At 41.3% G+C, this 15938-nt stretch overlaps 3 protein-coding genes across 17 annotated transcripts in view; 1 reads left to right on the top strand and 2 right to left on the bottom strand.

Moving 5' to 3' along the window:
* Nucleotides 1–15938, top strand: part of LOC107995396 (replication factor C subunit 2) — a 41017-nt gene that overhangs the window by 10507 nt on the left and 14572 nt on the right. The window lies entirely within an intron of this gene.
* Nucleotides 1–15938, bottom strand: part of LOC107995397 (neurocalcin homolog) — a 53881-nt gene that overhangs the window by 26031 nt on the left and 11912 nt on the right. The window lies entirely within an intron of this gene.
* The window catches only part of LOC107995398 (neuronal calcium sensor 2), a 32718-nt gene that overhangs the window by 4974 nt on the left and 11806 nt on the right, over nt 1–15938 (bottom strand). Inside the window, exons 1-5 of one of the 9 annotated variants that reach the window (XM_017052894.3) lie at nt 9336–15172; nt 8414–8563; nt 2259–2377; nt 1889–2032; nt 917–1045 (exon numbers count right to left, since the gene is read on the bottom strand). In XM_017052894.3, the coding sequence (XP_016908383.2) occupies nt 917–1045; nt 1889–2032; nt 2259–2377; nt 8414–8563; nt 9336–9831 (1038 nt within the window). In that variant the 5' untranslated portion in view covers nt 9832–15172. Of the gene's footprint in view, nt 1–916; nt 1046–1888; nt 2033–2258; nt 2378–2604; nt 2646–4868; nt 4888–7252; nt 7272–8175; nt 8294–8413; nt 8564–9335; nt 15173–15317; nt 15367–15938 lie in introns of those variants that run through there. The other 8 variants (XM_017052892.3, XM_017052898.3, XM_017052903.3 and 5 more) reach the window with 8 other exon arrangements.

The raw sequence follows: 15938 nt of genomic DNA, 5'->3' as shown, positions 1-15938 counted from the left end.
AACGATCAATACACGTCTCGAACGTTCCGGCAACGCGTTTCCATCGTTAATTTCCCCCAATTTATTTTCATTTTGCGAACGAAATTTGTTAATATTTCGCGACGATTTCACTTTCGATCCAATTTATCGTTTGTAAGCGATTACTCTTCCATTCTTTTATGCTCGGAATAACGTATCTTACGTAACGATCGATCGACATACATCCTTGGGGAATCTAGACGTCTAGACGTCTAGATGCGTGCGGATAATTGTGATTTTGATCAATTGTTAATTCGATCGCTCAGGGAGCTAGCTGCTCTTTCGAGACATTTTAAAAGAAAATCGAATCGAATTTCGTGCGAATCGAAAAACGACCATGATTTTCATCGAATTGTAGAAGAAACGATAAATTTTGCTCGAATCGTACCACTAGTATATCCCTCGTCGTTTATTTTTTCCATCCAATTATAGTTTATTACACATCAAGTTAATTTACTATCAGATATATGTATATATATATATGTTAATCTCCGTTCTATTATATTTAAAAAAACACCGCTCGTAATTCTACTCGTCACGTCGTATAAAATTTCAATTTTAAACGCGTCAAATAGCATTCGCAATAGCAAGAATATTCGAATTTATATATTCAAAGGGGAGAAAAATGCTCGATTCGGTCGTTATCACTCCCTTTCGTTGTAAGAAAGAACAGTCGTTATTGGTTAAAAGAAGTGGGACGAGGGAGAAGAGGAGGGATGAAATCGATTTCTTTTCCTTTTTAACCAATTTTTATAATAAATCGTCGTTTAATCGTGATGAAAGGAGGCATATTTTCGCATGAAATCTGTATGAGGGGATAAAAGAGAGAGAGAGACAGAGAGACAGAGAGAGAGAGAAAGAGTGTGTGTGTGTTAATTACGAAATACGCATATAATACCTGAACGATCTTGGTCATTTCTTGAATGTCAATGACACCGTTTCCATCGACATCGTACATACGGAAAGCCCATTTCAGCTTTTCTTCTGGCGTCCCGCTGGACGTTACATCGATAGCCAACAAAAATTCCTGTAACGAACAAAATTGAACGCTCTTGCTTCTCAGTGTATCGTTGCAATTAAAAAAAAAAAAAGGATTTTGGATTTATTGGAGCGTAAAATCGTTATCAATTCTCGATTTTGATATTATTAACGTCCCGGCGTGTTTCGAGTTAAAGAATTTAGAGTATTCGCGTTGATGTAGATACGGCAAGAGGTTGAACTGGGTCACCCTACGCCTGAGGTAGACAAACGGCAAGGGTTTTAAAGAACGAAGTCGAGGGCGAGTCGGCTCTTTGCTCTTCATGACCTCCGAAGTGTCTCCACTTCTCGTATTGACCCCATCGACGTGCCAGCCCCCCTCTGGCCAATTTCTGCCATCGGCTAGATTTCTATATCATTGCCCTACCTTTTTCCTCGTCATTCCATCGTCTTTCTACATATTGTACTCACCGTAAGTATCCACATTTTCCCCTCCCTTTTCTCCTTTCCTTCTTCTTCTCTTTTTTACAATTACCGAATCGACCTACGTATTCGTCATTAACGTCGAATAATTTCGATAACGCTCGTTCAAATCGTAATTAAAAGCAACGTAGTTTACGCTTTCAAATTTATTCCTTCTTTCTTTCTTTTTTTTTTTTCCTCTCTCGATAGAAGAATGACAGGTGTAATTTGTTTCTCGAAACTCGATTTAAAGCGGACGCTTTAATTCAAACGTTCAAAATTATTCTTTATTTACGCGCGTTTACGTGTATTGACAAAAGATACACAAATATAAATAAATATATGTATATGTGTACGTATGTACATTGTGTCGTACATGTCGTTCATTCGATTAATGGCAATGGTAAAAGTCGATACGAAAGAATCTTACCTTGAAATCGATGTAGCCATTTTTGTCCATGTCGAATGTGCGGAAAACGTGATCGCAAAATTCTTCCGCGTTGCCGGATGGGAAGAACATTTTATACATGTCGACAAATTTTGCCGGCGTTAGTCTACCGTTCGGACAATCTTGCTGTAACACAAAGAACGCGATATTTCTAAAAAAAATCTTCTCTTTTCATCAAGGATTCATTATTTATCAAATTTTCTTTTTAACTTCGAGACGAGAAATCGAAAAATAATTAATCGTACATTTTAAATCATTCTCTAACGCGAGATTATATTATCCTGACTACTTTTCTTAGTTGGAGAAATAATGATAAAAAACGAAAGAAATAAATTTTCGAACGATAACTTACTTTAAATCCTTTGTACCATTCCTTTATAGTTGCCTCGTCGTATCTCGTGTGCGATTTAAGAAAATCCATATCTTCTTTGCTCAACTTATCTTTGCTGCCGAAACAACCCATTTTGCGATCTACAACAGAAAGAATAACCCGTTGTTCACCCGTATAATTATCGGTGTCGATAATTGAATAATAATAATAACGCGAGATATAATGGAGGGGAGTCGGAAAAGAGAGCTGGAAAAGAGGGGAAAAAATGGAGTGGAATAGGAAAAAAAGCGAGGGGGCGATAAAAGAGAGAACGATCGCGATAAGAAGATATACGCGCGATACGTAGGTTATATTATACGTTATTTACGCTAAGTGGATGAGAATGTACATGACATTTTCTGGTAGCGGCGAACGTGTTAACTCTTTGTGCTCGAGGGGTCGGACTCTTATCCGTCCCACTCGACAGACTCATTTTTCTAATTGTCCCATTTTTCATTTCTTTTCTTTTCTTTTCTTTTTTTCCTATAACGCGTATTAAACTTCGTTTTCGTTTTCAAAAATTTTTCACGTCGAGTGAGAAAAACGAGTGAAGGAAACGAACGAACTCTAATCGTCGAAGGAAGGAAAAGAAAGTCGCGAACGGAGAAAGAGAGAGAGAGAGAGAGACGTAAAATAACGAGTGACCGATACACGATTCGAATAAAAAGTTTGGAGAAAGGAGGCGCGGCGTTCGTTTTCCACGTTCGAAGGAAGGAGGAAGTCGGGGGAGACGGAGTTCGTGACTCGTTTAACGATCAGCCCCATTATTCCGAAAAACGATATTAAAATCGAACGGTTGGGACACGCGTTTCCTTCTTTCCTTTCGATCTCGACGAATAAGAATCCTTGGTAAAGATACGTGCGATTGAAAGTATCAAAGATATCCCCGTTGTCCGTTATTTGTACGAGAACTGGATCGATCTGGATAACTGTATCTGGATCTATGGTATTACGGTATATACGGGCGTACGTAAGAGATATATCCGGTAAGCAAGATTCAATGGTAACGCGTGGGGTATATCATAGAGTGACCGAGCGACGAGACCTCGTCGAAACGCAAAGTAAATGTAGGACGTAATTAACACGGGAGAGCGCACATCGAGAGAGGGGGAGGGACTCGGTCCTAAAGACGACGGACAGACAAACGGACAGACGTAGCGATCCGTGTCAACGGAATCGTGCCTGTTTCCTCGGCTATTTACCGGATTAAACCCCCGAGAGATTAACCAAGCTATATACCAAGCGTGTATCGCGTTCATCAATTTTTCGTCGTGTAAAATAACGTGTAAAATACGAGTAGACACGACTCGAGAAAATTTTCGAAAATTTAAGAGAATTTGAGACGGATTTTACGCTCGATTCTCGTCATCGGGAACAACTTCCTCCGTTTGAACAGCTTGTTTTCGAAGAAAAGAGAGAGGAAAAAAAGAAGGGAGAGAAAATGCAAAAGGACGGTGGAGTGGATTTCGATCCACCGGGTCCATCGCACAGAAAAGCGCGTGAATCGCGTATAAATGGAGTTTGTCGTTGGAAAAGACGACAAAGAAGCATTGTTCGAGTTTAGTTTAATACGTATCATCGTATCGATCAGCGGTGGGAAAGGATCACGGCGTTGTCAACAATGAGCGTGTCACCGTTCGGAACGTCGCGTATCGACAATTACATTCACATTTAACGCTGCATTATTGGGCTTATAACACCAAGCGTATTGTTCCTACGTATATCGACGTGGTCGCGTGGAAGCATGCAGAGAAAGTGACACAGTTTTCCTCGAGCGTCACAAGAAAATGAACGAATCGGTTTCTCGTCGAACCCTGAACAGATCCTTTTGTTTTTCTATCGTTTCTCGCTTCGCTTCCGACGCGACGCCTCTCAGTCGCGTTTTCAATCGCGAGAACTCACCGACCGTGTTAATCCGAATAAATTCCAAGAATTCTCATTTCGCCAACTTCCTTCGCCCCCCTCTCTCTCGAAACCTCGAACCTCGTACAAAGATATCGTTCTCGCCGCGTTCTAAAAATAGAGAGAATAGAAAATGGGGAAATACGCGAACGAAGAATAATTGGAAAAAGTGAGCCGAGTTTATTCGAAAACGCTCTTTTCGTAAATTCTACCTCCGCTTCACCTTCCGCGTTCCCCGACTCTCGATAACGGACAACTTTCTCGACTCTCCACCCTTTCGACACACCACGCAGTGACTCGAGGTTGTGTCACTCTTGCCACGTGATACGATTAAAAATTTATTAACACGGTTCAATAAAAAAGTGTAGATTGTTCGATCAAAACTCGCACGATGATTATTCCGACACAACTGACGGGGTGGTATCGTTTCAACTAATGTTGCTCCAAATTTTCATCTTCGCGTAAATATCGAAACAGAGAAAAAAACAGAGAAAAATCAGACCAGTGGAGAAAAAAGTGAAAAATTTTCCACTTTCAAAGACATATTTTCCCGTTCGTATATAAATTCTTCAGAAAATTCTTCGGATCGATCGAACGAACTTTGTCGTCCGCGATTCGAAAAGTTTGCCGATACAATAAGGGAGGAACGGATGAGAGACAGATTTGAAAAGAGAAGCAGCGTCTGCGTACTCGCTTTGTCGTTGCTCGTTCTTCGGGATGGAAAAAATTTGCCATTTTCTAGATGCTAAACGACCTGTGAAAAGGAGGGAGAGAGAGAGAAAGAGGGAGAGAAGAAAGAAGATGGCGCGATTCGATCGGAAAAGCGAGGAGGACGAAATCGAGCGATCGATGGAGCGACCGCAAAACCGATTCGTTTCGAGCAATTAAGAGCGATCGGAATCAGAGGCGTAATTTATCGGTACGGTCACTCGCCAACTTGTTCTTCGACTGCGTTAAAAATAAACTCGTTAGTTTGCCATCGATACGTTGCGACGAGATCGATACACGAGATGGAAAAATAGGACGTGTCCAACTTTATTTATCGCGCGAGAAAATCAAAGTTATCCGTTTCGAAAATGTTTGGATGGAATTTTTTTTTTCGGACGATCGAAAAGGGAAATTACGCTCGAAATATTCCGCCGTTTCGATTTCCAATAAATTTCAACGTCCAACGGTAGACGACGAGGTTTACACTTTTTCAAAAGTTTCATCGGAAAAAGCAACGTGTATTAAACATTTAGGTTACGATTCTGCGTGGCGCGAATCGCTTTCGAACCACAACTCCGACGAGCGATTTTCGTACATCGATCAAAATTAAACGTTTCTTTTCCGAACAATAAAAACCATTTTCGAGAACAAGTTGCAAACCGAATTATCATCCATCGGAACGAAACGGCTTACAACCGTTGAAACGCGTCGCAATTGTGAGTGGTTCGCGGTTATTTCGGAATAAAAGTGTGTATATATTTGGATTCTATCGAACGGGAGTACGATATAATGATCCGGATTAAAAGCGAAAACTTTTCTCTCACTGACTGATAATCGATTTATAAATGGTGAATCCGTTTTTTTTTTCTTTTCTCGAGGAGCAAACAATCGAAAGGTGAAATCGCAAAGAGTTGGTGTGTAACGCGTTGAGCGGATTCGGTCGAGATAAACGACTTATTAATAATGGAGTAAGTATTCGACAATTAAAAAATAGGGTTTAAAGATCAATCGGGTAATAATACACCTGTTGATACTTTGCGTAACGGCTTTCTACTTTCTATAGACCGTTACCCTATGCACGTATATGACGCGGTGTCAAGGCTCGTTTATTAAATATGTACGCTACGTATCGTTCTATCGTCCGTTCTTCGAATAAACATGGCCGAGTCGATGATGAAACCCTCGTATTCTATGATATAATTACAATATACATATCTATATATATATATATATATAAATTAAACATTGTTCGTCCAAGTATGTACGTGCCGATCGCATCTTCTTCGTGACGAAGAACAATCAAACAAAAGTATACGACGGCGATATACGATCTTTAAAAATATAAAGATATATCTCTTTTCGTCGATGTTATAAAGTCGATGGAATAAAAAAAATATGAAAAAAAAATAGACTCGTGCAAGAATTTCGATATTGGACGTCTCTCGTGCAGAGAAATAACGTTGCTAATACGCAATACGAGAACGAATGCATACGGTGTAATTTTGATTTTTCGATCGTTGGAGGAAGCAATGATTTCAAAGTAAATCGTTTTTCGATCGAATAATTCGACGATAAGAAAACGTGGTAAATTTTCGCAGAAAAACGGTTGGAAGAGGAGGAATCGTGGTCGATCCGTGCACGATCCGCTGCGCTCTTTTCACGACGAGTAGCCGCGGCCGTACTCTATTATCCTCCCTTATATTCGACCTATTTTTGAGAAAGCAACTTACAAGGTTCGCCTTCGAAAACATGGTCTAACTTTAGAACTCGTACATCGCATTCGGATAATATAAAAAGATTTTTCGCCACAGCAAAAATATACATTTCCACGCTTGTTATCGACGATAAACGTAAATATCGAAGGATCGAATTATTTGTACGCTATCGTTCGCTGCCACGTGCTGCCCACCATTTTTTTTCTATTATTCCCCCCGTATTCGCCTTTGTATTCGACCGAGGTAAACACTTGGATTCGAAATGGAAGAGCGCTCAGGTGTTGTTCAAGGTTGACGGATGACGGTGTCGATCGAAACGTTAAAGGTGATTTGGAACGCGAGCTACGGGAAAAGATGGCATTTACACACGTAACATCGGACGAACAAGGAGTAAAACTACTCGTTTCTAGTATCTGGAAGATACGTGTTGCGTAATCGGTCGTTTTCTCTCTCTCTATCTACGTATTCATGCCACGATTAAATTACATTGCGCGGAAAATCTTATAAAAAAAAATATTTTCACGAAACGCTACGAAACTTCGGATACGCGGTACCTTTTCTCGTTAATCATCGGAAAGATTGGCGAGAAAGAAGATTTATTTGCTTTTTATCGAGTCGAGCGATCCTCAGTTCACGAATTGGTATTCTCACCTCTAACCGATAACTCGAGATTGAAAAACCTTCCATTACCGATTTGTCGGAAGAGTTATTCTTCCGAGAGAAAAAAAAAGACGAATATTTCGATAATCGGCGGTCGAACAGAAAGAGAGAGAGAAAGAAAGAGAAAAAGAGAGTGCGCGCGCGTGTGTGTAAAAGAAGAATTTATTTCTAGGTGTATTTTCTATTCCTCCTCGTATTTGTTTCAGCTAAGATATCGATTTGTATGATAAATTTTCGAAAAAAAAAAAAAAAAGTGAAAAGATGTAAAATTCATTCGTTCGAATATACGTCACGTTATTTTTTCGAGTATCCTCCAACGATAGTAATTTCAGAGATATTCGGTTTCTGCCTTCACCGCCGCGATGAATTATTCAAGATCGAATTGCGACGAAATAGCGATCTGTATCGAAAGTTCATAGCTTGGAAGGAATAAACGAGTGGAATGTCAAGGATAAAAATTATCTTTTGCCGAGATCGAACTACGCGAATAATAATTATTTTATCGAGAAGAAGAAGAAGAAGGAGAAGACGAGACACGGAGAATAAACGAAAATGTATAGAAAGAGATGGTTGGTAATGATTCGTGGAAAGAACCGACTATCGCTCGGAATACGTACGAACGAGGATAAAAAAATTCATAGAATAGAAATTTATTTCTGGTTTATATAAGATGAAACCATCTCTTGGAATTCTCGTCAATCGTATCAACCGATCGAACGAAAATTTTATCGACCATCGTCCGAAAGAATAGGCGGTAATCGTGGAAATGATGATATTTTTCACGAATCTGATCTATATATATATACACATATAAATTGTGAAACAAAAGGATTCGGTTAAGCATAGATAAGAGACACAAACTCTGGACGATCTATTTCGGTAGAGGAATTTCACGCGTGAAAGAATCATCTTACCGGCTACGATCTACGTGGAACGTTTTAGGACGCTTGCTTGCAGTTTTTTAGCAATTCCAGGCTCCTTCCCAGAGTTGAATCGGTTCGTGGACCTCGAGTGGAGACGCGACAACGCGACGATAAAATGAGAGAAAGAGGAGCGGAATATCGAGAGGAACGGGAGGAAGGATAAGGATGAGATAGATTTTCTTTTCTTTTCTTTTCTTTTCTTTTCTACTTTTCAGAAACAAACACCCACCTTTCTTCTTCTTTTCACGACACACGCACACACGGCCGAATTGTAGTCTCCACCACGACACACGATCTCCACTCTTCTCGCCTATCCCCCTCTCGCTATCCTCTATGTACACGCATAATTTATCGAGGTAACGCGAAACACCCACGCATCCTGCGAACGATCAACCAAACACGCGATTGTCGTCACGTTATTTCGATGATACCGACGATACGATGTCCACGACCGCGTCGATGATGAATAGGGATAAACGGGGAGAGAAGACGCGTGGTCCGACGATTCTCGATTCTCCGAGTAGGTGAAGCGCCTCCGATTCGCGTACCACGGGAGAGAAGAAAAGGAAGGAGGAGAAAGTAAGAGTAATTCGATCGTTTCGAAATTTTTCGCCGCGGATATATATTTCGTATACCCTTGTATCACGCTCTCTCTCTCTCTCTCGTTTTCTTTCTCTCTCCCCCTCCCTCCCCCTATCTTCCCTTTTCCATCTTTTCTTCCCTTTGTCTCTCCCCCCCTTCCCCCTCCCTTTCTCGAGAACGATCACGGGAATCGTCTCGCGGAAGGAAAGATCTCGGCTTGGAAGGAAACGCGACGATCAAATAGGTGTTAACGTTCGAAATGGTGCGCGCCTCCCCCTCTTTCGCCCCTTTTCTCTCGGGTTTAGCCGAGGTTCGTCCGTTTAGCCGTAAAGGAAACGCGGACGACGACGACGACGACGACAAGCACGATAACTCTCCGACGATGATCGTCCCTCGAACGTCCTGACGCGCCTCGTTTCTCTCTCTGTCCCCGTCAACGAGCGTGCGTACTCGATTCCCCGGATCACGACCACGACCACGATCATTCTCGAGGATGCACACTCGCTTCCGCTTCCCTGTTTCCATCATTTTCCCCGTCTTTTCCCTTCTTTTTTCTTTTTACGATTCACCTCTACCGTACAACAACTTCTCGTCGTCTGTGCAACGACGAACGCGTTCCCGATTATGCGTATAGGTAAGAGAATGAGAGAGAGAGGGCGAGGGAGAGAGAGAGAGAAAGGGGGAATGAAGAGAGAAAAAATAGAGACTAATCGGAGAGGGAGGGAAGAGGGGAGGGAGAGAGAAAGGGGTGAGAAAATAATGAATGGAGCAGAGAGACGGTAGAGGGGTTAAGAGATAGAGATAGATAGGTAGATAGAGAGAGAGAGAGAGAGAGAGAGAAAGTACGTAGGCAGGAAACAGAGACGCACAAACACGATTTTTATAAAGGAATCCCGAACGCGACTCTATCGAACGCGTGCGTTCGGTCGTGGTAGAAGGTAGAAATGCGGCGGCGGCGGAGCTACTATCTAGCGCGAGGTAAAAGAGACGAAGCGAGCTTCTCCTCGTAGCTGATCCTGCGTGGTGAACGAGCCGCCTCCGCTCTCTCCCCCACCTTTCGCCCATCCCCCACCATCCACGCTATTCCAACCTCCACCGCATCCATCCACCGCCAAACCGACACGTCGTTATACGTAAGTAAGTAAGTAAGTAAGTAAGTAAGTAAGTAAGTAAGTAAGTAAGTATATATATATATACTTTTTTCTTCCTTCTTTCTTCCTTTCCCCTCTTTTCCCTACACACGTATCGCACGCGTTATTACGAGCTGTCACCATTCCATCGACTCTTGGCGGGAAAATAATAAGCGAACTCATCGATGGAAATCGTTACGTTTACCAATTCGAACGAGCATCGTCGAGTAAGATACTTTTTCTTGAAGAAAAAGAAAAACAATAGTAATAACAATTCGTAATTATTATTATTCGAGCGATCGACGTCCGTTTGATCCGAGAATTCTGTCACATCGTTAAAATAAACTCAAGTATCGCGATATCCCTGCGTCTGGTTTGGCAAAGATTTCGACGGGTATCCGTGAGGTAGATGGACGAAAGATAGTAGTGGAGAAAAATGCGTAATATTATCTATCTGGGAGCGAAAATGGGAAGGAGGAAGGGAGTGCGATAAAACGGTGGACGATTCGTCGAAAAGCTAGAGGTGGGTAACATCGATGCGCGTGAAGTAATCGGGTCATGGATACTGAAATCGACAGGAGGGACAGGGTCGGCGTTGTTTCGCTCTCGTTTGTATTCTCTTTGAAAAAAAGAAGAGAAGAAGATCGTGCGTGATCGCGGTTTTAAAAGCGATCCGTTCGAGAATTTCGTAATTATCCGAATTTCGTTATTCGTCCGCGAGCAGATTTTTCATCGGAAAAATTCGATGAAAGATAAGCACGGTTAGATAAGACGGGGTGCAAAGTTATCGACTTTTTGATTTTGCGTTTGCACGTTTTTATCGCGCGCGCAATAACATCCCCGTGATTCAAAACCCTTTTTACCGGCAAAGTAGCATCGATGGATCGGATGGAAATTATTTAATTCGTCGTTGGAGACTTTTTCGTCGAGATGGATAAAAATAAAAAGCACGGTATTATCCTCGATGTACGGTTATTTTCGCGTGTTTATACAGAGGTAAAAAGGCGAGTTTGTGATCGCGTGTCGTGCAAAATTGGAAAATAAGTATATACCGTTGGTGGAAGCCTTGACGCGATGGTCGTAAGAAGAAATTAAGATCGGCGAGTTGGATAATGTCCGTTCCGACCCTCGCCATTTCAAAGGGCACTACCGGTGAAATCCGTTCGCGTGCTACGCCGCAACGTTCGCCGTTTAGTCGTTTACGCGTACGAGGATCCTCCACCATCCTCCTTTTCTCTATTTTTCCTTTTAAGAAAACCTCGGATCCGACCGATCGATATCGATCGAAGCCTCCTCTCTTTGCCCTTCTTTCGAGATTCGTCACTCGTGGATTAACGATCAGAGATAAATTCGTTTTTTAAGGTTTCGATTTCGTCGTCGCCGCTTCGACGATAAGATATCATTCAACGTTGTAAAATACGGGTACCGAGCGTGTATCCGTTTTATACGAGAACTAGAGTTCGAGAGAGTAATCGCACGTTGCAAATTGTCTAAAATTATTTGTTTTCAAACAAGGCCGTAAAAGTGGAACGAACGAGATAAAATCGATAGTTTTATATTTTGCACGGTACGCGTACGATTCGTGGGAATAAAAAAAAAGGTAAAAAAACGCGATAAATCTTAGATTCCCGATTTATAATCGGCGAATCGAGAGGTATTCGCCGTACGGTTTGCCAAAGCTTGGCAATGATCGGGAAAAAGAACTCGTTCGTCGAATTTTTGGGATCGATCGATCGATCGATCGATCGGTGAGATTTCATTTTTCTTGCGAAAGACGCAATGCGCAATTTTTATTTACCGGTCGAGACACGCGAACTCCGTTAATAAATTTATGCATCTCGTCGAAATACGTTTTTCTCGCGCTTTGTTCGCGTTTGGTTCGCGTCGTCTCGAGCAGCGGCGCGATATACGATTTAAATTAGCGTAAATTAGGTTTCGATTCGATCTAAATATCTTCGATAACGATAAAAATTACACGCGATTAAATGAAACTACGTTCCGTAGTCGCGTGTTTCCCGTAATCGAGAAAGAAGAAAGATTTGCGCGATATATCGATCTACTTTATTCTCGATTCGAAAATAACGAAAATAAGAGCATCGATGCGATTGTCTCGAAAGGGAAGAGAGAGAAATTCTTTCGAGTCAGTTGTGAACGACCCGTAAATGATGTCATTTACTTTTTTCTACGAAGAGAAACGTGGCCGCGAAGCGTCGAAAAATACTCGTTAAAGTCGAACTTTTTAACTTCTTCATAGAAATATGCGTCTTCCTCGTACGAAATGGTATTCTCGACTCGATTTTCGATATTTTAAGCAATTTAACGAAACGATGAAAAACGTCTATCGGGAATTCGAATAGGCAAAATATCGGTTTCTAAATTATTTTTCGTTTAATTTTCATCCTGACCTTTCTCTCTCTCTTTCTCTCTCCGCTCCCGAGTGGATAGTGTTATCGAGTACGATCGCGTAAATCGTAACGTTTCGGATAATGAACTTGGACCGAGACCTCTCGTTGCTCACGACGTGGTTGCTCCTCGCCTAGTTTTTCATCCGAATTAATTTCGATCCGATAATTGGTGAAAATGAAGGACGCGATAAATCGCGCCAAGGTTCGAGAATAAAACAAATTTGTGTCGCGGTGAAAAATGAGATTGGCGGGAGGGAAAGTAGCGGAGGAATAAAGCGAAGCAACGAATAGAGAGTAATGGATATTGGTCGATTAAATAAAGTTCGTAGCGACGCTCTGCTAAATTAATTTCTTCTTATTACTTCGGAGGAGACGAACGTCTTGCTTTCTTTTTTGATAATTGGTTTTATAAATCGTATCGTTTGTCGGACCACGATTCGACGTTCTAAAAAAGAAAGGTTTAACGTGGTGCAGTTTAGACGGTGGAAAAAGAAAAAAGTTGAGCGAGAGAAAGAAGGATTGAGAAAAAAGAGAGAGATTGATGATAGTAATAGTGCAACGAGTGTAGCTCACGCGACACGGCTCGAAACCCAGGATTATCGATTTTTACAACCAACCACGTTACTACAGTTTCTACGTAAAACTCGTTGATACACGCTTTCGCGTATTGCCAATGTAAATTCGCAACGACCGTAAATTATCGCGCGCGATTTCGAAAATTTCTTTCAAAATGTTGGTTCAATTTTATTATTATACGCGTGCGTGTACGAGTCGAACACGAGACGAGCGAGAAGATGAAAAAATTTTCGTATTTTCCACGTAATTTAGTTACGCGTAGTTAATAAGTCGCTTAGAAAAACGAAAAATTCGGGGAATCGAATCGATGAGTGGTTATTCGCAAAGCTGTGGATTCTTGATCGAATTTGAACGGACAGAAACGAAACAAACGCTAAGCGCGAATACATGGACGCGAAAGTTTTTAAAGAAAATTTATCGATCGAATATCGCTTTGAATCGGTGTTTTTTAATCGATTCACGAGAGAAAGAATAATTAAGGAAAACGATGGAAATATTTTTATTATAATAATATAAATATCAACGTCTCTTTCGATGTTTTGAAACGAAACGGCATAACAATTGCGCGCGGTGTAAATATTTCAACAAAGTCTCAAAAATAGAATACAAGTACACGTTTCTTTGCTCTTTGTTCCTCCAACTTCTTCTTTCTCTTTATATTACTTTAAAATACAATTTTAAGATAAATCTTTGAATTTGCGATTCTTTGTCCAGAAAATTCTTTTCCTTTTTCTTCCACGAAAGATAAAATCGAAGAAGGAAAATCGAACGATAAAGAAATGAACGCCGCGTAAGCGGTGAACAAAGATGGAAAGAAACTGGTTTTATCGGTGATAAAAGAAGATGACAATTGGTTAAGTGGGGAACAATAGGGCCTAATGTAGAGGAAAACGGAAGAATGGTTAGGTATGTAGCGTAAGAAACGCGCGAGTACTTTTTGTAATGCAGGCTTGTTACGAGTGTGGACGGAGAGAAGGAAAAACTGGTAATTAGCACTGGTACAGTGATAGTAGCAACAGTACCAGTACTTGTCGTAGTAGCAGTAGTAGTAGCAGTAGTAGTAGTAATAGTAGTAGTAGTAGTAGTAATAGTAGCAGCAATAGCAGCGAGTTCCCCAGGTTGGTCGGGTAAAGCTGGGTCGCGGTTCTATCGATCTCCGCCGCCCACCTGGAGACCTCGCTCGCTCCTCTATCTCTACTTCTCTGCTCTCCCGATGGTTTACAGGATGAACGTGTAGCGAGGCTGAAAAGGAAGGATAGAGGGAGGGGACGTGGGCAAAGGTGACAGGATATAAAAGGAGAAGACGGAACGGAAAGATTGCGCGTATTATTATAGGTATAGGGAGATGGCTGCGCGGACCGGCCGCCCTCCACAAAGGTTAGGAGAAAAAGCAGGGACAACAATGAGCGTTTCCTTCTGAAAAGTCGAGGAAAGTGACGCGAATACAATGGCAAAAAACGGGGCGAAACGAGATGGCAAACTTGATGACTCCTCCTCCCTCCTCCCTCTTCCATACAATCTCGCGGTATTCCTACCCAACTTTTACGTCACTTCTCGCGTATTTACGCGTGTATATTACGCGGGAAGAGCGAAACCATTCCAATTTCCCTTCGATCGTCGCTAATTTTTTTCGAGAATCTCTCGTTCCGCCCGAATCGAGGCCAACCGAGACGACCACGAGACTGAATGATAATCGTGCGCTAACTATCCTGCGTATCGTCCTTATCCTGCATGCCTTCTAATGGCGCCGAATCTAGGAAAAGAGGGTATAATGGGTGCGTTCGCGATGAATGCTGGTCGTCGAGCGTAGCTATCATCATCGAAACTTTTCTAAAGCGCCGAGCTTTAGAAATTTATTTTTCGAATAAACCGATTTTCTACAGATTCGTTCCTCGATCCTCTTTCGATTCTATCTATAATTTATACGCGCGTTAAACGTTATTCGAAATGGCGGTTGCATGGGGAGAATTTAATTTATCGTAACGTTTGGATTTCGGTGCGGTTCGGTTACGAAGACTTAAGAAATCAATATCCTTTTACGTCTCAACGACGTGTCTACACGTAGCCAAGTTATGACGTACTTGCTACCAAGGTAACTACTAAGGACCTATAAATTAGATCGGTGAGAGCGATTAATCGAAAAATTGCGCTGCTTGACCTCGCACCCGGCCCCCAAACGTCTACCATGAACGCGAGAGACGCGAGCTTCCTTTCTAACGCTTCGCATGCACTTGCTCGTTATTTTAAATCCACGATCCTACGAGATCTCGAGTTTCGAAAATCGCTTCGAAAAAAAAAATGCGAGGGATATTTTCCTTTTCTCGATTACTTTCTCTTTCTTAAAAATTATCATCTCTTTAAAATCGATTTTACGTTCAACTGTTACGCACGATGGAACTGTAAATTTTTCTAATTTAAGAATATCTTGAATACCACTTACCTTGTTCGATATTTTACGTTCATACTGCAAATGTCGTACCACCATATGCCTGAAATTGAAAAAAAAAATCATGGCGAATTATCATCGATGAAAAACGTTCGTTACGTATTATTATTATTCGTCAAATGAAAGATATATCGTGAAGATGGAACGATTTTAATAATGATATCCTTTTTTCGTTCCAATCCATTTTCTCGTTCAATATTTTCGGTCGATTTTTGTTGAACTAACTTCATCGTTCACGTTGGAAACATACCGTGCGACTGCATAGCGTGGCATGAAAAAAATTTGAAAAGCCTCCGTGTATATATACATATATATATATAAATAGTTTCGATGTTGAACGAGTATACCACGATATATTTTTTATTTGACGAAAGTGAAACGAAGCATTTCGTCGGATTTAAAAAAAATTTGCAGCACAGTAACGCTATTCACTCGTTCTGTTCCTCTTAATTCTTTGCAATAGTGTAAGGTGCAGCTTACCCGCCATTTCGTATTAAACGTGTATCGCGTTTAATTGTTCGAGTGCGGATCGATTAGAATTTAAGAGTAACACGTAGATTCGAAAAATTGCCTCCGATTCTCGATATCGCCAAGACTTGTCATAATCCTATACTC

Source organism: Apis cerana, linkage group LG3 (assembly GCF_029169275.1).
Source record: "Apis cerana isolate GH-2021 linkage group LG3, AcerK_1.0, whole genome shotgun sequence".
In the NCBI taxonomy this organism is placed as follows: domain Eukaryota; kingdom Metazoa; phylum Arthropoda; class Insecta; order Hymenoptera; family Apidae; genus Apis; species Apis cerana.
This window is presented reverse-complemented; position numbering and strand designations above follow the sequence as displayed.